General features: G+C 50.7%; 1 protein-coding gene across 1 annotated transcript in view; it reads left to right on the top strand.

Moving 5' to 3' along the window:
• The window catches only part of STUM (stum, mechanosensory transduction mediator homolog), a 54,815-nt gene that overhangs the window by 25,353 nt on the left and 7,800 nt on the right, over window positions 1-21,662 (top strand). The window contains exon 2 of the mRNA XM_084793218.1: window positions 18,605-18,784. Within this exon, the coding sequence (XP_084649344.1) occupies window positions 18,605-18,784 (180 nt within the window). The remainder of the gene's footprint in view (window positions 1-18,604; window positions 18,785-21,662) is intronic.

Genomic DNA, 21,662 nt, shown 5'->3' on the forward strand with positions numbered 1-21,662 from the left:
TTCTGAGCAAAGATCTCAGTGTGCTGGGGGTGGGGGGGTGGGGGGGCTCTGCCAAGGCATGAGCAGGAAGGTCGTGAGTGTCATGGTGCGGATCCAGCAAGACTGGACCATGGTCACAACCACTCATGCTGAAGGGACCCATGGGACCATTCTAAGCCTCTCATTTCATAGATGTGGACCCTGAGGTTCAGAGGCAGGGATGATGAATTTCCCAGGGAACTAGTCATATTAGTTAGCATCTTTTGGCCTGGAGCCCTGTAACATCTATTGAAGATCCAGAGCTTCTGAATGTCCTGGGCTGCGTCTGAGCTGGGGCTGTGACAGGACTCCTGACTCCCAGTGGGTGTGGAAGTTAGCTGTCTCAGTGAGCAAGCCAACTGTGGGGGACAAGCAAATAGAGTATGAGTGGACAATCCATCCCACCGAGTGACAGTTTTGAACAGTGCCTAGATAGTGTACAGCATCAGGGTGACCTTGCATGCTGGGTCAAGTATCTGGGATCCCCACTATAGGTTGTCAGACTGCCCAGTGGCTCTGTGTATTGTGTCATTCCTCACACCAACGCTCTGAAGTGAGTGCTATCACCAATTCCCAAGCTGGCAGGAGGGAACACAGAGGCACAAGCCCAGGAAACCTGGCAGCCTGGCACTAGGAGCCAGCCCTGGGATTTTGTCCAATACCCTCTCCCTTGCAAATTATGCTGACCTCAAAGGTCCATCCTAAGGCTTGAATGGAGTGGTCCAGCTCAGAGTGACCCTAGCAAAGATGAGAATTGTCATGCTACCCTGGCACTCTGTCAGTCGGTTAAGATGGAGAACACAGAATGCTAGGAGAAGTGGGAACCACCCCAAAGCTGAAGGTTAAGGGTGCCAGAAAGACAGATTGGTCTGAACTGAGGCTCCACCAGGTCCACCAGGTCCACCCACCCCCAACCCCCACCCCGACCCCGTTGCAGCACCCAGAGCTGGTGGAGTAGCAGTTCAGGCAGGAGACACACACCAGACTCTAGGCTGGACAGCTCCTGGCTCATCGCTGGGTGGGGGAGAGCAGGATGGGGTGGCTGAGTGGCCAGGGAGAGCTTGGATAGAGACAGTGAGAGAGGGCTGGCAGGCGGCCAGCCCTTGCTTCTACAGCGCCTGCCAGGGAGACACGAGAGAACCTTCGGTGTCGGCCAGAGGACCAGATTCCCCAGAGTCTAAGAGGGGGGAAAAAGAGAGAGAGAGAGAGAGAGAGAGAGAGAGAGAGAGAGAGAGAAACAATATTAAAAACAAAACAAAACTAACAAAACAAAGCAAAAAGACACCAGCCATTTCTACAGCAACTGAGTGCTGTGGCCAGCCTCTTGTGTCCCCACCCTTTTAAGCGTCATCGGAGCCCCAGTGGCTCCTTAGGACTGAAAGCGTTTAAAGGGAATTGTGCTGGCTACATGCTCCGCCCTCTCATCTGCTGCTTCTTGCCCTAATAGGAAACATCTCAGCCAGTTCTCTCCAGGGCCTGCTTTGGCTTCTGGCCGGGCTGACTCCCGTCTAGGGTATGATCTCCACCTCTTCCTTGCTTGTTTAGATTGCTGGGAAGAGAACCCCCTCGGCCTGTTGAATGAATCCCTTTATGTCCCTTCTTTCTATTGAGTTCTGCATTTGGGACAATATCATGACAGAGCCTCCCCCTTCTGGCCAGTGATGCTTCCAAGGGCTTAGTGGGCAGGAAAGCGGCTGTTCTTCCAGGGATGGCCCCTCAGGTAGACTGATGGTTGTCTTTCTGCAGGTCTCAGAAGAAAGGGAGATAGGAATCTGTGGAGCTGCTAGCTAGAAACTCCAGGAGCTGGGCGAGTCCATGTGTCTGTGGGACACAGCTGGGGGGGGGGGGCAGGAGGGGTAGGGAGAACGGCTGGGGCAGGAATTCTGGGCTCCAAGGCTTGGTCACTGACAGGCCTGGTTTTAGTGTTTATGCAAACCCTTCTCAGGGGCGGGGCCTCTGTAGTCAGCTTGCCCCTCATATCTGTGCGGTAAGTTGCCCTGAGATGAACCTCTACCCCAGGAGAAATGCTGTCTGATGGAGGTCATACATGTTTTATGAGAAGACCCGCCTCTATTTGAAGTAGCCAATGAGCAAGGAGTTGATGGGCATCCATAGGCTAGCTTTCTAGATAAAACTGGCATCCATAGGCTAGCTTTCTAGATAAAACTGGCTTGAACAGAGGAATGGTCCTTTTAGGGTTAACAATTGCAGGCCTCGGTCAGTTGGCCCATGGCTTTGGGTATGGGGCACAACACTTGTGGCAGGAGCCTGCTACAGAACCAAATTAGTTACTTTTGGTCAGGAAGTAAAAAATAAGAGCAAGCAGATGGCAGTCCCCCAATCCCCTTCAAAGGCATGCCTCTAGTGACATGGAGCCCCATACTTTAAAGGTTCCACTACCTTCTGGGAGCAACAAGTTGAGGACTAACCGACCCTTTAACACTCGGGCCTTTGGAGTATTGGAGATTAGCTGGGTGGTTTTTAAAGGTTGTGCTAAATTGATGGATATAACATTGGCTTTATCTTCTTAACTATTTAAACAGTGTGTGTGTGTGTGTGTGTGTCTGTGTGTGTGTGTGTGTGTGTGTCTGTGTGTGTATCAGAGGATAACTTTGCTGGGTCAGTTTTCTCGTTCCACCTTTATGTGTGTTTCAGAGACTGAAGTCAAGCCCCAGGCTTACGTAGCAAGCTCTTTTACCTATTGAGTCATCTCACTGGTCCCGACTTCAACATGTTTTGTTGTTGTTGTTTTGGTTTTTTGAGGCTGAGTTTCTTTGTGTAACAGTCCTGGCTATCCTGGATTCACTTTTGTAGACCAGGCTAGCCTGGAACTCACAGTGATCCGCCTGTCTCTGCCTCCCAAGTGCTGGAATTAAAGGTTCTTGCCACCACTCCTGGCCCAACTTCATGCACAGCTTTGTGGCATAAGTGCATCACTGCTAACCACCTCCAGAACACTTTGCTCTTCCAAAACAGCATGTGTGTCACCCTTGAACTACAGCTGCCCCTCTCCCACATACGCACATACTGCAGCCGTTGGCAGTTGCCTGAGAACAGGGTGGCAGAATCCAGCAACTGCAGGTGTAGATGCAGTTCTGTGTGCCTTGTTGGTGATGCTCCCGAGAGTTGTTTTCCTCATGAGCTCTTGTTGAAATGTGTTGCGTTCCTGTCTGGACTATAAAGGGAAGCAGGATGCACTCTGTTTCTTGGGTAGCAGTAGCTTCATGCTTGCTGGATGCCACCTGCTCGGCTAGGCAGCCAGTGCCTCCTTTATTGCTTTTATCTCACGAGGAGGTATGGGGTACGGCTCTCACTTTCAGGAAAAAGGGCAAAATGGTAACTTGTCCAAGGCCACACAGAGAGGTTACGTGACTTGTCCGAGGGAGTGAGTGGCAAAGTCAGGCTCAAAACCAAGCAGGTCATTCTTACAGCCCGTGCAGGAGATGGAGTGTCACTTTCTGGGATCGATTTTCAGCCAGGGGCAAAAGTGACCTCAGTAAATAGGACAGAAAGCAAACCAGGCATCAAAAACAGGGCTCCCGGTCTCAGGGAATCCTGGGAATGAAGCCCAGGAAGTTTCATGGACAGAACTATCTCAGCCAGTTCTGAGCCAGCCCATAGTTTCATACTATCAATGTTAACACACACAAATACATACATATACACACAGGCACACACACACACACACTAACAGGCACATACCAAGAATTGCTTTTCCCAAACAATCTTCTTTTCTCTTTCTTTCCTTTCTTTGATTAAAAAAAAAAAAAGATTTATTTATTATTATGTATACAGTGTTCTGCCTGCATGTGCACCTGTAGGCCCGAAGAGGGCATCAGATCACATTATAGATGGTTATGAACCACCATGTGGTTGCTGGGAATTGAACTCAGGACCTCTGGAAGAGTAGGCAGCGCTCTTAACCACTAAGCCATCTCTCAGCCTTTGTTTGTTTGTTTGTTTGTTTGTTTTTAAAGCAGGGTTTCTCCATATAATCCTGGAATTACTATGTAGACCAGACTGGCCTCCAACTTACAAGAGATCTGGCTGTCTCTGCCCCCTGAGTGCTGGAATTAAATATGTGCACCATCAAGCCTGACTGGTTAGACAATCTTAACGAAAAACTTCTTTAGCTTCCAGGGGGGACACTGAGGGTGCCTCTGGAATTCCAGGGCAGTTTGTCACCAGTGGAGTAAGAACAGCCACAAAGGGCAGGAGGCCAGTAGGCAGCTCCATCTGTGGTAGGATTAGCCATTGCTTTTGAAGGCTTCAGCCCTTGTCTGGGTCTCTCCAATGTGATCTGTGGTCCATCACCACAGGCCAGCACTCTGGAGGAAATGCCACGGAGTACACAGGCTACACAGAGGCGAGCAGGGGTGGCAAGGATTGAGTATAAAATTCCAAACCATCCCCCCATCCCCTGCCATCCAACGTTGCCCAGGGTGGGTCACTTTTGCATAGCACCCATGGTTCCCAGAAGCCTTTTCTCAAAAGCAGCTTATCTGTTCTCCAGAGTTGAGGCTATGCCATTCAGCTAACAAGGAGTCCTGTGGGGGCACTGGTCCCAGGGAACAAAGGGACCAGAGCTGGGTCTTGGGCAGTGAGGTCATGACTTTTTACCAGCTTATCAGCATGTCTGAGCATTTTTAGTATGTGTCAGCATCTTGCTCTCATGTGCTTCCTCAAATGTCTTTCTTCCTTTTGGTGGAACCCAAGGCTTTGTGTAAGCCTCCTGAGCGCTCTCTTACCAAGTCCCTTTCTCAGGCATCTTTACAAACAATAGCCTTCCTAGCAATTGCTTTCCTAACAATTTAATCTCCTTCAAAAAAGCAGCTCTGTCTGATGAGTGTTGGGGATCCCACCTGCTCTGCCTTGGGGTGGCAGAGGAGGCTGCTTTACTCAAGTGAGTATAGAATCAGGCCTGGGGACCCTGCCTTTGAAGTCAAGGCATATGCCTCTCCTCAGCTTCTCACGGTCACAGGTGCTACCTAGACAGGGTAATGAAGCCTGTCTTCCCTCTGCCTGTCCAGAGCTCCACTGGGAAGGAGTGTCCCATAGGAAGTGAGGGCCATGGGAAGAGCCTGCATCCCCGACTGCTGCTGTACTTCTGGGCAGATGTGTATAGGGCTGGTCCTTGAAGGCTGCGTGTCTTGACCTGAGTCTTGCTCAGCTGTCCCTCCAGCATCAGGGTCTTCTCTTTTGTGAGCTCTCTCCCAAGCAATAAAAAAAAAAAAGGGACTTAAATGAAAATGAAGTTGCATTTTTGAAAGAGAATCTTATACACAGTGGCAGGAAGTAGGTGCTACAGCTGTGGATCAGGTCCCTGCTCCCTAACAACCCTCCTGCTGTGGAGTGAGTGCAGGGCCTGTGCACACTAGGCAAACCACTCAACTGAGCTACATCGCCAGCCAATTACTTATTTATTTATTTATTTTGAGACAGTGTCTCACTAAGTTATCCGGGTGGGCCTTGAACTCTGTAGCTTAGGCTGACTTGGAAAGCGTCATATCCTTACCTTGGCTTCTCAGATAACTAGGATTATGGCCTGCACTACCAAGTGCACTCCCCCCCCCTTCTGTGTGTGTGTGGTATGTGCGTGTCACAGCACTTATATGGAGTCAGAGGACAATTTTGTGAAGTTGACTCTCTCTTCTACTCTTCCATGGGTTCTGGAATGTGGTGAGAACTCAGGTGAGCAGCCTTGTACGATAACCACTTTACCTGCTGACCCATCCTGTTGGCCCCAGACCTGGGTTTCCTATGCCAGTGGACACACACCTGTGCTTTCTGCACATCCTGGGTAGCATCACTTGACTAGTATGTTCCCGCTGGCCCATCCCAGTGCATTGCTTTAGGGTCTGCATCTGAAGCATACGTCCTACTTGCCAGTTCTTTGAAAGGAAAGGTTCTGGTCCTAATCTCAAATGACATATGAAATGTCTTGGTAACAAGCTGAAAAAAGACAGCATGAGACACCAGCTCACTGATGTAAGGGATGGCTGGGGAGGGGAATGCTGGGTTGGCTGGTAATGTCTCCACCTAAAATGCCCTGGAAGGCTCAGGCATGGGAGGCTCAGATACGGGAGGTTTAGACATGCAAGGTTTGATTGTTGTTAGTCTTCACTCGATTTTGAGGAATTGATTTACTCTGTGGACTCATTACTTGGTGGCCTTTGTGTGACGTTTCCTAAGGACATGTGACCAAATATCTTCACCCTAGACAGCGCACTGGTGACAGGCTAAAGCAGTAATGCTGTCAAGTCTGGTTTGTGAAGCAGTGGGTATCTCCATTAGGCTTCCATGCAGGAGCGTGGGTGAGGTGTTACTTGCAAGGACACAGGGGCCTTTGGAACAGCTGTAACACTGGCGAGTCCCAGTGGCATGGACGACAGCCTCCTGCAAGCTGCATGGATGGAGCAGTTCCTTCAGGTCCTTCCACCCTGTTTGCTCCAGTGCCTCCCAAGCTCCTGTGCGGCTGGGGGAGGTGCAGGAGGGAGTGATCTGATGCCAGCCCTGTTATGGAGAGTGGTGGCAGGCCCAACTCTGGGACAGTCTCAGTGAGTCATCACAGCCACTCTGTTTTCAAGATTGTAATGGCCATGGCACGGCGGGACAGTGTTCTATGACAATGATGTTTTTGGAAGGTGGTGGAAACCTGGGGTGTGGGTGTGAGTGTGGGTGTGGGTGGAGGTGGGGGTGCTGATTGGAGGAGTTGTGCCACTGGGGTATTCCCTGGAAGGGAACTTTGTCTCTGCCCATCAGCTTCCCAGATACCGTGAGAGGAGCAGCCTGCTCCCTGCCCCTCCCCACCCTGATGCTCTGCTTTATCATGAGCCCACAACAGGGAGCTGTGGACTCAAACCTCTGAAGCCACAAACCAACATAAACTTCCCACCCCCTTGTTTCCTTGCTTTAACCCATGACGCACACGTCATCACAACTGGGGCCACCAGCTCCAGACACGGGACTGCTGTTCTGTGCTAGGCTGGGTGGTGAGGACACCGTGGTGGTACCAACAAAGATTTACACGACCCTCTAGGGGAGTGGGGCTGGCTGCCTCTCGGAGACTGCTAGGCAGTTAGATAAGCTACCTGCAGGGGTGAAACTGAAGTAATGTGGAGTTCCGGGAAGGCACCAGGAACTGCCAGCCAGGTGAGGGACTCCTGAGGCAGAAGCCACACTTGGCCGGGACAGAGGCAGAGGGAGGTAAGGCTGTGCCTCTCCGCTGGGCAGGGCTCTAGGAGGGAGGTGAGAGGAAACATATCTGGGTCCAAATGTGGAGCACAGAAGGCCTCCAGGATGCCAGTCAGATGTCACATGACCTGACCCACTTCCTGCTCTCTTCCTTCCTTCCTCCCAGCATCTGCCTAAAGACGCCCAATAGAACGATCCATAGCTGCCGTGCTAAACCACCTCTAAATTCCATGGTGCGAACAACATCTTCACCAAATTCTGGGTGTCAGAAACTTGTTTTTGTTTTTGTTTTTTGCTTTGTTTTTCGAGACAGGGTTTCTCTGTGTAGCCTTGGTTGTCCTGGAGTCGTTTTGTAGACCAGGCTGGCCTTGAACTCACAGCGATCCACCTGCCTCTGCTTCCCCGGTGTTGGGATTATAGGCGTGCGCCCAGGGCCCAGTGGGGATATCTGGTCCCTGTCGCAGGATGATTTGGTGGCAGGGGTACAATCATCATGAAGTTATGTTATGGATCCTCTGATCCAGTTCTGCTGGCCAGTACTGACTTGGGTTGTCACAAGACCTTTCCAAGCATAGCTCATGTAGGCTAGTATGGCATCTTCACAGCAGGGCAGCAGGGTGGTAAAAGGCACCAGCTTCCTGATCCAGGAAAATAGCCCCTTTCCACCCCTTCCTGTTGGCAACAGCCAGAAGGCAGTGCTAGGAGGAGCATCCATGTTCGTGGCTGATAACTGACTTACCAAGACTGGCTGTTGATAAGAAGTGCCAATGAATCTGGGGCCGTGTTTTAAGATAACAGTCCCTTACATGGAAAAACAAAAGTTGAAGGAAACAAAACTGCTTGCTTCCCCTCTGATCCTGAGCTTCGCTGATACACAGCATCACTTAGCCCCTTTCTATACCCAAGATGCCTTAGGTTTCTTTCAGGGACCCATGCTTCCTTTGTGCAGCCAGGGCATTGTGGGTAAAGCTGAGCCACATCTACCTTGTAGGACAGGCTTTATTACTCCACAATCACATTCTGTTTGTGCTAATGGTTGGTCTGTGGTCTGCGTGACTTCCAGAGTCCAGTCTGGGTGACTCTCGGGGACTCCTGGTTGGAATGCTAGGACAGAAATGTTCATCCTTCTTTGGACAGGTGGCATTTAGATGTGAAAACTGGAGCTGCTGCAGTTGTTTTGTCACCATGAGGGATGTTGGCCTTGTGAAAAGCTTGTGTTGTGCTCGGGCACTTTAAGTATGTGATCCCTACGAAGTTCCTTGCTCTATCTGCCCCTCTCTTCAGGGAGGAAACTGGCCCTTTAATATTTGGCAGAGTGGTGGTGAACGCCTTTAATCCTAGCACTCCGAGGCAGAGACAGGTGGATTGGTGTGAATTCGAGGCCAGCCTGGTCTACAAAGTGAGTCCAGGACAGCCAAGGCTACACAGAGAGACCCTGTCTTGAAAAACAAACAAACAACAACAACAAAAAAGATTTGGCAGAGTGGGGCCTGCAGGTGCAGGGGCTTGGCCAGGCTCACACAGCCAGTGAGTGCTGATGTCAGCAATGAAGCTCATAACCACCACCCCACTCTGCCTTTCTGGGCTTTCCCAGTAATTCACTGAAAAATTAAGACCATTTCAGTTGGTTATGTTCAAAATAAGGGCCCCAGTGGGGGAACCCTCTCCTATAATATGGAATGCTCCAGTGTTATGAGCCTCGGTGTCATCCTCCTGTGGGAAAAGCTATTCCTTCATCTTTCCTATAAGCCCCGGCAGAAAACTACCCTTGGCACTGGGGTATACACATGGGCTACCCTGTAGGGCGTGGTGCCTGGGAGGATGGTGACAGGCCTGTAGGGAACCATCAGACAAGGAACACCTGAGCCTGGGCCACACTCTGCACCGCTTGCCCTCTCTCCATCTGCCTGGTCCTCAGGAGGCTGGGGAGCTGGCTCAGCTGAATCCCTCCCTTCCATTGTTAAGTGAATGGAGTCTTCAGAACCCCCAGAGTCTTTCTTATATCAGCACTGGATGCCCAAGTTTCATGACTTGGGTGACCCAGGGCGGGCATGTTCCTAGAGGCTCTAGGTTCTTAACAGTAGCCTTGGGCTACTTCCACGGCCCCAGTCACTTTCTGACAGCTCTCTGTGTTTCCTCTGTCCCCCTCACTTGCTTGACAGTTACATCATCCTTTCTGTAGGCAGGATGATGCCTGCCATCGGGGGATATCTTTGTAAAGTTGAATCTCAACAAGTGCTTGTATGTTGTTTTTTTTTTTTAACTAAAGAGTATTTGTTTTTGAAAAAAAGAAAAAGAAAAAAAAAAGCCACCGGCAGTTCTGCCATGGTAGACAATTTTTCATTTTGTTTAATATGTGCCTATCCTTGTCCACACACATAAATATTTTTAAAATAAGCTCCCCGCACAGTATGCGTACTATTTTTGAAATCTCACTGTAAAGCGTGTTCCCATCTCTCTGAGTGGTCATGATCAGACTTTCCCTGGCTGCATAAAACTTCGACATATGGAGGAAACCAAGCCTCGGGCTCCATGAAACTGACATAGCAAAGTTAGCACTTGAAGTAAAAAATTTAAAGGGTAAAGGGGCTGGGAAGATAGCATGTGGGCAAAACGCTTGTTGTGTGAGTGTGAGGGAGGAGCTGTGTTTGTTGTTTCCTCAGCATCACACTCACAGAAAAGCCAGGTGCGGCCACACATGCCTTCAGTCCTAGTGTTGGGCAAAGACAGATGGGCTCTGGGGGCTACTAGCTAACCAGTCTGCTGAAGTAATGAGCTCCAGATTCAGAGAGATGCCCTGCCAAAGGAAAAGATGATGGCGGGTGATTGAGGGAGACAGCCAAGGTCAACCTCCAGCCCACACATGCACCAACAGGTGAGCACACCCCATGATACCCACATACAGACATTCATTATACAAACCGAACACACACACACACACACACACACACACACACACACACACACACACACACATACACACATTTTTTAAGTGGAATGAGGAATAGTGTCATCGGCTATTGCGAGGCCAGGCTGTTTAAATTTCATTTTCCTATTTATAGTTTTCAAGCTCACTTGCCAAAATTTTGCTCCAGCCCAGGCTACTAGGGAGGACTGTCCCCCATTGGTCACTTTCATTACACTTAACGCATCAGTCCTCATTAGTCTGTGTCCTGAGTGTGTCATGTCACATATACCCTTATCTTCTTCCTGTCCGTGCTGCAGACTCTGGCAATTTCCTCACATAGGTGAGAAACTCTGATGTCTCACAGCCCACCGGTGGGATTTGGACCCTGGCCTTCCAGTGCCAGATTCCTGCTGTGCTCACTGGGCCATCCTGCCTCCCCTGCCCCTGCCTCTCCAGCAACAGGCCCGGCAGCATTGCATCCTGGGGGCTCTCTCTCGCTACCCTGTGAGACTCCTGATAGCTAGGATGCTGGCCTTCTGGAGTGGCATCCACAATTCTGCCCTTTTCTTGGTCCCCAGAGGTGCTATATAAATGCTAGCTGAATCCATGATCTGAGTGTGGTTTTTTAGAAAAAGGCAGTGCTGGTTTGGGCAGCTGTAAATCACCGCCATTTGTCTCTCACAGCTCTGGTGACTGGAAGTCAGAGAGTAAGTAACCAGCTGGTGTGGCTAGGAGCTCATGAGGATCCCCTTCTGTTTTTGTTCGTAGAGGGGAGACCCAAAGGGCACTGGGAGCTTGTGTGGGTCTCTCTGCCCCCTGAAAGGGCCTGGTTCCATCATGGGTACCTAAAGGCCCCTGCTTTATTTTTATTTTTATTTTTTATTATGAAACCCTCATGTTGGAGTTCAAGGTCTCAACATGTGACCTTGGGGACAGGACACCAGCTCTCATCCATGGGAAGCGATTTCGCACCCAGGAATGCAATTTCCAGGTCTGATGTTGAAGTCTGCGATGTTCTGCTATGACATGTGTGCCAGCCATCCTCTGAGGGCTCCACTGTGGCCAGAGGAAAGGCTTCTGGCCACACTGTCCTGTCCTCTTGGAGTGTATGACCACAATTTCAGACACCTTCTGGCACGCCTAGTGAGTAGCCACACCTAACCTTCAACTCCCCTTGGTGTTTGATAACCCTCACTTTTACACACTTGGTGGGGACCCAGGGCCTCTGCTCTCTCTAGAGTTGATAAGCAAAGGGTGAGTTGACCTGAACACTTAATAGGCATTTCATAAATGTTACTCGTCAGGTCACTGGATGGATCTCAGCCATGAGCCCAGACATCTCAGCCTAGCCCTGGTGTCAATGACACCATTAAGGAAAAGGCAGACCTAGCTCCGTTTTCACCATCTATAGTGCCCCTGGAGAGCTGCCTCTGGCCTTCATCAGCATCCTTCACGTCCTTGGTCCCAGAAAGGCTCCTGGCAGCTGCCAGCTTGGGTAGGGCCCCTCTCTGCTTTTAATCTCACTGCCTCTCCATCCGTGGAAAAGTCATCTGGCCAGGTTATAAATTCTTAGGCAATGGAAGCTGCCTCGCCCTCTTCAGCAAATGTCACTGCCGGTCTCCCATCCCCCACTCTCTCCCCTATCTGACTGACCTCAGTGAGGGCCATGCCAGATGGGGCCCAGGCTCTGTGAGGAGCGAGACTCAGAGCCACAGGACTAAGGCATTCTGTGTGGCTAAACTTCCACTACCATCCCGGAGAGACCCTCAGGGAGACCTCAGGTGTGTGGCGGCTCAGCTCTGCAGCTTCCCAGGTCCCCAAAGTCCCTCCAAGTCTGGAGATGGAGCAGGAAGGGAGGTTGAAGGCAGAGATTTGTTAAGCCCAGGGTAGCTGATGCAATGCCCAATGTCATTAAAATTAATGACCGGTTGGTTCTAGCTGACTTGGCCTCCAGCGGGACAATCAACCTCAAGCCAAGGAGGAGGCATTGAGAAGGGTGGGGTGGGGGATGGTCTCATTCCTCCTCATCTTCAGAAGGAAGGCCAGTAGGAGCTGCTGACTTCAGGAAAGAGTCCCAATAGGTACATTGAGGCGAATGATGCCAGTGAAATGATACCAATGTGCTGGTGATATCTTTATGAGGACATTTATGCTTTTGTTCACAACTGAAAGTCATCCATAGGCCCTTCCTACCACCTGTCCAGGGTGTAGGTATCAAACACACGGGCGAATTTGTTCTGAAGGACTTTGAGGGTGTCAGGGTGACAACAGTGTGAGGCACGGTCATGCTTTCCTCATGACACACACTAGCTTTCTATGGCATGGTCTTTCAAGTTCCTTTCCAGACAGGGTGTGATGCTGTGGACCCAGGCTGGGCCTATGAGGTGCTCTCTATGTGAAGGACTCATTGTGGTTCCAAAGGAAGACACAGCTGGGCCTCTAGGCTGGTGCTGGCCTTGGGACCCAGGGTCTTGACTATATGCTAAGCAGGCATCCTACTACGAAGCCACTTGCCAACCCCAGGTGGATCCTACAGGTCTGCCTCTCTGCCCTATCTAGCACAGCTTTCTTCTCAGACTGTGCTCCAGGGTGACCGTGCTGAGAAGCCAACAGGTTGTGGTCAGAGAGAATGATGCTATTTTCTTTCTGTTTTTGTTTGTTTGTTTAAAGATTTATTTATTATGTATGCAATGTTGCAGGTCAGAACAGGGCACCAGATCTTATCATAGATGGTTATGAGCCACCATGTGGTTGCTGGGAATTGAACTCAGGAACTCTGGAACAACAGCCGGTGCTCTTAACCCCTGAGGCTAGCCTGAGGCTGTTTGTTTCAAGGCTGCACTGCACAGTGTCCCTAGGGTTTTTGTACAGAAATGTTTGTGACCTCAAAATTCTATGTCCCTTGAGGACTGGTGCTTCCTAGGGTTGGGTGAGGCCCTAATGCAATGTCTCTTTACCACTTTGTGCCGTGAACCAGGCCATCCTTCTGAGAAGGGCCTGGTTTTTTTTTTTTTTTTTTTTTTTTGGTATATGGCTTGAACTCCCAATGGCTATGCAGTAATGTTGGAGTGGCTCCTATGCCACTTTCTTCCAGTTCCTTGAAGCTCATTTTCAGAGTCAGGCCCTGAAGATGGATGGCTGCGATGGAGGTATTTAGCTAGCATTGATACCACCAATAAATACAAGTTAATGACCTCAGAGCCAGCTGTGAGCACATCTAGGGCCAGGCCTGACTTACAGCCTCATTCCCAGGGGTGTGTTTTCCAGTGTTAGCCCTTCTCCAAGTTCCAAGGTCAGCAAGAGCCTTCTCAACCCAAACCTGTCCCCTTCTACAGCTCCCTTGTGATGCACACAAGAAGCTGAACCTGACAAGTGCCCCGCTTTATCTTACAAGCAGTTCCCCCCCCCCCCCCAGGAGAGGGGTGACTACATGGCTCACTTCTGCCTGCTTCCCTTCTTGTTCCCGACAGAAGTGGGGGAGGGAATGAATGGCAAGTTCTAGGAACTCTGCCTTGAGTTCCACTGCAGGCAAGCCCTTTGGGGATTCCACAGGGTGGGGGAGGGGAGGAGAAGGCTCTTTCTCCTCCCATTGCCTGGCTCAGACCTCCAACCTGAGTTCCTTGGGGAAGTTGGGCACCTCATCAGGTGGAAGTGTAACCTGGCAGACTGTGGCAGCAAACTAACACGTCACGGTCATGGCACGTATTTGCTGTGACTCTGTGCAAAGACCTTCCCCAGGCTGCTCCTGCCTGCCCATCTCTGTCACAGCCACAGTAGAATGCATCGAACATACACCCATGCCTACGTGCTAGATGCCATGTAACATGCATTTCAGTGCTAGCTGGTAGTGTGTCACCATCATGTCTCTGTGCCAGTTGGTGCTGTGGTCACCTCCAGAAGCAGCATGTCCAGAGACTGGGGCCCAGAGCAGCCTTGCCCTGCATCATGTTCAAGAGGCCAGACCCATGGGTACGTACTTGAATTACTGATAAGGTTGGGTCTCCTCCTCCTCCTCCTCCTTCTTCTTCCTCCTCCTCCTCCTCCTCCTCCTCCTCCTCTTCCTTCTCCTCCTCTTCCTCCTCCTCTGTGTGTGTGTGTGTATACACAAATATATGTGCAGGTGCTTGTACATATGGAGGCCAGAGGAAAATGATAGGCATCTTCTATGGTTCTCCATCTTATTTTTTTGAAACTGGGTCTCTCACTGAACCTGAAGCTCAGTGTTTCTAGGCTGTCTGGCCAGAGAGCTGTTGGGATCTCCTTGTCTTCATCCGTGTTACCCCTAAGCCCCCCCCCCCCAACTCTGGAATCACAGGCGTTAGGAGCTGCTGGGGATTCAAACCCAGGTCCTCTTGCTTACACAGCAAATGCTCTTACCCACTGAGCCACCTCCCACCACCTCTGGTTGGGTGGTTTTCTGATTGTTGTATCTGTGAGGCAAATCTTTGCACTGCTCAGAGAGCCTGTTCTCACACCTAGTGGTCCTTCTGTGTCAGCTGGGGGAATGTCTGTTTTCTGTTTATTTTTGGTGCTGAGGATGGAAGCCAGGGTTTCACGCATGATACTGAGCTACACCCCAGCCTTTGTTTTGTGCTTTAAAATAAACAATTCCTAGAGTCATCCTTGGGACTCTCCAAGGCTCTCCAAGAGCCTCCATTAAGAATTCTCATGTGCAAACTATGTTGGATTCTGTCTCTGTCTTTGTTTCTGCTGCTGTGATCAAATATGCTGACCAAAGCAACTCAAGAGAAAAAGGACTTAATCAGCTCATAGGCCACAGTGTAGTCCACCACAGTGAAGTCAAGGCATCAGGAACCTGAGGCAACTGGTCAGCATTGCATGTGTAGTCAGAAGCAGAGTGGGGAACGAACGCATACTTGCCTAGTGCTCTGCCCTCTGTTTTATTCAGTCTGGAACCTTACGCTCAGGGAATGGCCCTACCCACAATTATGTCGAGTCTTTCCACATCAACTACAGGCATGCCTGGAAACCGTGGACTGTCAGTTTGGCAGTCCCCCCCCACCCCCCGCCCCCCGCCCACCTTTTGTCGGATCATGAACAGATGCCTAACTTGAAGAATCTCTGAGCTGGGCATGATGGGACAAGTCTGTAATCCCAGCATTTGGGAGATTGAGGCAGCGATTTCAAGTTGGTAGCCTGGGCTATAGGACATACCCTGTGGGGGAGAATCCCCTCTTTAGAGAAGGTTTCCTTGGCAGGAAGAGAGAAAGGAGGCCACAATTACGAAAGTAGAGGGTCAAGGCCACAGCTACAGGGGTAGGGGGTCAGCAAAAGCCCAGTGACTGACGATGGGGCAGTGACTAGTGGATGTATGAATATCATGATGGATGAGGTCTTCAGCTGGACATGGTAGCACATGCCTGTAATTCCGGCACTTGTGAGGTAGTGACAGGAGGGGCAGGGTTTCAGGGGGGCAGCCTGGTTATATGAGACTGTCTGAAAAAAGAAAGTCTTTCCCATTTCAGTGTATGTTGAGGAGCTGCATGTGTACACATCCATGCTTGCAAGTCTGCGTGCTTGTGTTCACATGTGCTTGCAAGTCTGCATCATCGTGTACGCATACATGATTGCCAGCCTGCGTGCTTGTGTACACATACATGCTTGCAAATCTGTGTGCTTGTGGCCGTGCCTGTCATGAAGGCTGCTGGCCTGAGTCTGGTCCCTGGATTTCACATGGTAGATGGAGGAAATTGATTCTTGCACATTGTCCTCTGATCTCTATACACATGCGGTAGCACGTGTGTCTTCCTCTAATAAATAAATAAATGTAAAGAAAAGCAGCGTGGGTAGAGAGAGGGCCGCGTGTGCTCAGCACACTGTAGCTCTGCAGCAGTGGCATCTGGGTTATTTTCACTTAATATTTTCCCCCACGCATTCGGCTTCCTCTCCCACCATCTTTTTACATCTGCAGGGTTCTCTTGTGTAACGCTGTCAGCTCGTGTTCATCTCCTGTTCCCCACACACGATGCTCCAGCCGCAGTAAAGGATGGTGCCGTGTGTCACCTCAAGTCCCCTGTGTCCCTGTCACTTCTCAGAGGTTTTATTCTCCTTCCAGTGATGCCCGAACCACCAGCACCTGCCGAGAGACTCACTTCCTCAAGGCTCCTTTCCCATCACATCCCCCACCCCACCCCCCACCCCTCCCCGCTCAAAGCTCCCTGGGGCTCTGCTTTCTGCAGGTTAGGCAGAACCATACCCCAGCCTTCAGAGTCCTCCACAATGGCCTAGCTCCTCATCTTCACCTCAGCCATTTACCTGTGTCACCACTGCTGCTCCACCCTCCTGTCCCCATTAGATAAAGTGGGTCTCATACTCCAGGTCACTTCCCTTTGGCAGTTCTGCATAAGCCCTTAATCTTTCCAGGGTGTGTCCCCACAGCACTGCAGGCTCCAAGGGTAAGGCTGTGTTAATGCCTACACAGGCTTGCAAGGGTTAACCCCACCTCAGCACCCAGAAAAGAAAGCTGCTGTGTGCCCTTGCTAGACTGTCCACTCTGTGAAGACAGGAGCTTGGTTTCGCAGCTCCCATAGCACTGCCATGCTCTGACTTAGAGGCCTGGTTTGCTCCGTGCAAGGCCAGCTTCCTGGCTATCAGTCCTTAGGATCTTGTAGAGGAGTTTGGTAATGCAGAGTCCTGGGTACTTCAGGCATTCAGCTGTGTTGAGGAGCCTGGGCACCTTGTCTGTAATACATGCTGGAGGTGGTGGTGTAGGGGCTGAAAATACTCCACGAAGGTTGCTGCTTTGGTCCCCAGACCACCTGCCGTGCGAGAGACGTCCTGTGCCCTTGTTGGTGATCTGAAAGTAAAGGAGATGCAAGGATGGGGTGGGGCCGTTCATTCAAGATGGCAGTTCAGATGAGGAGGAGCTCGAGGAAGGTCAGGATGAGAAATCAGTAGCTGGACTCTTAGGGCGAACACAGGAAAGCCTGTGTCCCAAGCTGAGTAAGAAGCCAGCAAGCTGGGCTGGAAACCAAGTTTAGTGGGAAGTGAATAGGCATGCCCAGTATCCATGGGCGTAGAAACAGAGAGAACGGGGGTCATGAGAATGGCCCCAATCCATGGGCCAAGTTCCCACAAGTCCCACTTTAGATCCTGGCCTGCTTTTGACAGGTCACTGGTCTCTGGAGCCAGTGTGGGGTCAGCTTGTGGTTGTGACCTTGGTCAACATTCTTTGTTTTTTGTGTTTTTTTGTTTTCGTTTGTTTGTTTGTTTTGGTTGTTGTGGGTTTTTTTTCTTTTTTTCTTCCCAAGACAGGGTCTCTCTGTGTTAGCCCTGACTGTCCTGGGCTCACTTTGTAGACCAGGCTGGCCTTGAACTCACAGTGATCCGCCTGCCTCTGCCTCCCGAGTACTGGGATTAAAAGCGTGCGCCACCACCGCCCTGGCTGGTCAATGTTCTTAATTCCCGAGTCTGTATACATAAGTCAGAGTGGAGGCTGAATATCTGCCCCAAGATGTTTTCGTGTCTCAAGGCCCACACTTGTGACTCTGTAAGCTTACTGATGACAGGGACTCTGAGACATCATGAAGCAGGGGGTCTTCAGGGATGAGATTATGCAAGTGTGTCCTCACACAAGGCAGGCAGGAGGAGCAGGCCTCAGGGATAGGAAGAGAGAGAAGAGACCAAGGATCCAGTGCTGTGCCGCCAACTCCATGGCTCAAGGACCACAGGCAGGGTCTTGAAGCTGAGGCAACAGGAAATGCTCTCCCTATGCTAACCCGGAAGCCCCATTCAGACGTCACTGACCCCCAAAGCAGAGAAAGGATGCAGTGGTGTTCTGGAAGGCCCTGAGTTTTGTGGTGATTGTTATGAGAGCCTAGGAAATAGTCACAGGGAGAACAGCAACCTGGCAGAGGCCTCGTGGGGCTCAGAGCTCACATTGGAGAAGAGCTACAGTCAAGCAGAACACATTAAACACAGCAACATCTCCAACAGGCATAAGACCGAGGTGGAAAGGGAGAGGGGAGGAGGGAACTGGGAAAAGAGAAAAGAAGGGAGCATCCTTCAAGTGGCTCTTCCTTTTGCACCCCTCCCCAGTTGGTTGGAGTGATCATGGAAACACCAGGGGATACTTTGAGACTGTCCTGGCTGCCCTCCTGCACTCCACAGGTCCAGGGTCCCCTAGCAATCAGCACACGGGCTGAGATTACATCCTAGCTATGCAGCTCTCTGAAATTCCACCTCTGAGGTTGGCTTCTGGGTCAGTCCATGACTTGTCTTCTACAGAAGCTATAGGCTCAATGCAGGATGCTGGCAGCCTTGCATCACACCTCGTCCAGGTGCGATCCTAATCTCTTCACTTTGGAGAGAAGCTGTGGTTAGGACTGGGGGGGGAGGGGGGGAGCTGCCCCTGGGACAGGGTGTAGGACCTCCCTGCTGCTCTCCCAGCACTGGAGGCTGAGCAGTAGGGGTGGCCTGGGTCTTGCAGCGTCTTCTGAAGCTGTCCTTTCTGGCCCCTCCCAGGTACGTTCGTCTCAGCCTTCACCGTGCTGTGCGGGGCACGCACTGACCTCCCAGACAGGCATGTGTGCTGCGTCTTCTGGCTGAATATCGCTGCGGCTCTCATTCAGGTGCTCACGGCCATAGTTATGGTGGGCTGGATCATGAGCATCTTCTGGGGCATGGACATGGTCATCCTCGCCAGTGAGTAACTGCTGGTGTGCTCTGAGGGCAGAGCCGGGTGGGGCCTGGCCAAGGGTACCAGAGCTGTGAATGGGCCTGGGAAGAAACGAAGGACCACTCACCCCAAAGACACCTGAGTCCTTGGACACAGTTTCCAAGGCCACACCTCTTCCTCTGACCTACTATCATGGCCACCTGGTCCAGAGCCCTCTCTCTACCGTGCCATCCCTGCAGGGCTGGTCTCCAAGGGAGGGACCCTCTCCAGCTAGGGCACCACTCACTGCATTTGTCAAGGAAGCAGCCATCCCAGTGAAACTAGGCAAGCTGGTGTACTCAGAATGTGGTCAGCCTCCTCATTCTGACCCATGGTTGTGTGTCTCCATCACAGTTCCCAGAGGAAGAGCAAGGGCCACACACACGGGCTTCACCCACAAGAAGCTGCGTAACTGTTTCATGTGTAGACCTGCAGGAATCTTCTCTGGGTTAAGCTATGCTCTGTGGTTGGTGCCAAAGCCTTACAAGTTAATTCTCACTACCATCAAAGGCATTCATGACCCACCACCATTAACACAAGATCAGTTTAGGCACAACAATGTTTTTGTGGAAGTACGTAAAGTTACAGTCACACCCACCAAAGACAAAATGATTGTTTTTAAAATAACCTGGCAGAATCTTAAATAAGACATCACCTGTCTTGAACAGCTGTTTCCCTGTGCCTCCATTCCTGTTCCTACCTCACTGGGTGGAGGGCCTCGATAAGGGGGGGCACACCTCCTCAGTCGCTTTGTTTTTTGTATGCTATCCCCACCTACTCCTCCTCACTGGGCTTCCAGGTTGAACTGGCAGCGTAAAGGCAAGCTGTATCAGGTGAGGACCCTAGAGGCAGGAGGAAAAGCCAAGATACAGAGGCCATAGAAGGATCTAGAATAGTCTAGAAAGATCTGGAACTTACTTAGTTGGTGGGACTTAGCGTGGGTGGCGGGGGTATCAGACCTGACAGAAGGTCTTCCCGGAATTCAGAGAGGAAGTCAGTGGGGTGGACTGTTGGGATGTCCTATAGGTAGAGCCAATCCAGCAAATGGCAGCAAGTCAGGGGGAGAAGGAGCACCTGTCTCCTGAGAGGAGCTGTCAGAGCAAGCTGTCACCCTACATCTGATGACCCCCTCCATTGGGGTGCACTCACACTGTTGGGGAGGATCAGGACATTGCTGTTAGGAGAGATGTGCCACCATCTGTGCCACTAGTCACTGTGAGTCCCAAAGATAGTGAGATTTTCTAGGGGCCACTAGGCCACCTCCCCAGGCATGTGTGGGACATCTGTAGGCTCCCGATTCCATTCCCAGCCAGATCCTAAAAGGTACAGTGATGCTAGAAGGCCTGGAAAGCTATAGCATCCTCACACTATTGGCCTGTCTACTCATCAGACTTGTATCAAGGTCAGCAGTGTTTGACCTTAGGAAGAGTGTTATTCAGATTTCTGTTACTGTAACAAATACCTAGGATAAATCAGCTTATCAAGAAAAAAAAAAGTTGCATTATGCTGAGTTTTAAGGGGTTCAATCCAGGGTTGGTTGGCCTTGTTGCTGTGAGTTGTGACCAGACAGCACGTCATGGCAGGACAAAAGCCACTCATTCCCAGGTCTCAATAAGTGTGTTGATGCCAAATCAGATTTCCACAGCTTCCTGGAATCCTCATGTTTTTTACCTCCCTCTCCATGAAGCCACGACGTGCCAGGACTACCGTGTAAAAAGATGAGCTCAGGACCCCAAGGAGCACATCTTCAACTTGAAATGTCAGGAGCTGAGCCACTGTAGGTCAGGAATCTTCTGTGCTTGATTCTGGTCTTTAATCCCCAGGACCAAGGGATCTAGACCAAAGCCTTAAGCTCAAGAGCACCCCTGTTAGCCCTAGATCAGATAACACAGATGCCAAGATGTGTAGATGGGGGTCCATGCCCTGTCTCCCAGGATGCTGACATGGCCAGAACTCCATGGGATGGTGTGGGAGTGGTGATTTGACTGCAAGATGTATAGATGTCAGGCTCGAGATATAGCAGAGGTTAAGAGCACTGACTGCTCTTCCAGAGGTCCTGAGTTCAATTCCCAGGAACCACATGGAGGCTCACAACCATCTGTAATCAGATCTGGTACCTTCTTGTGGCAGGCAGAGTGCTGTATAAATAATAAATACATCTTTAAAAAAAAAAAGATGGATAGCTGTCAGGGCCTCCAGCCCAGCCCTTCTTTTCTTGCCCTCTTGGCTCCCTTGTGGGTTGGTCAGCCCTGGTTGTCTGGGATGTATCTAGGGATTCAGTCCTGGCACCACATTTGTCACCATGATTTTGGGGAGGCTGCAGAAGAAAATCAGTGCCTGCCTCCTCTTCCCAGACTTCCAGGTACAACCAATGATCTCAACAGCCACCACCTATTCACTTAAAAAACAAACAAACAAACAAACAAAAAACAGCACTCACCCTCAGAAGATGAATGAGTGCCTCGCTCTCAGGAGATGGGCTGGGGTTGCTCTGAGCAGCCATGTCTAAGGAGGTGTCTTGGGCCAGCTGTAACTGACTTTGTCCCAGGAACATCTGGGTAGAGTCTTGTTCCCCTGACATCACTGACATAGAAATACAGATTGGGTCTCACATGTCACCTTTGTGTTGCCACCAGCAAACACAGTACCAAATAAAAACTTCAGAGAACAGCCAAACACTTGGATGAACATAGAAGCGTCTTCATCTGTGTTAATCACGGGCAGAAATAGTCATAGCAGCTTGTCTTGGTCACTGGTCAGTACTTGCCTGGTAGCTCTCCTGACTGCTCTTTCTATTGCTGCACCCATAGCAGACATTGGTAATCATTTGTGACATCTGTCTCAGCACAAGATTCCAGGCAGTCA

The sequence above is a fragment of the Acomys minous genome (assembly GCF_964271855.1).
Source record: "Acomys minous genome assembly, chromosome: 1".
NCBI classification, from domain to species: domain Eukaryota; kingdom Metazoa; phylum Chordata; class Mammalia; order Rodentia; family Muridae; genus Acomys; species Acomys minous.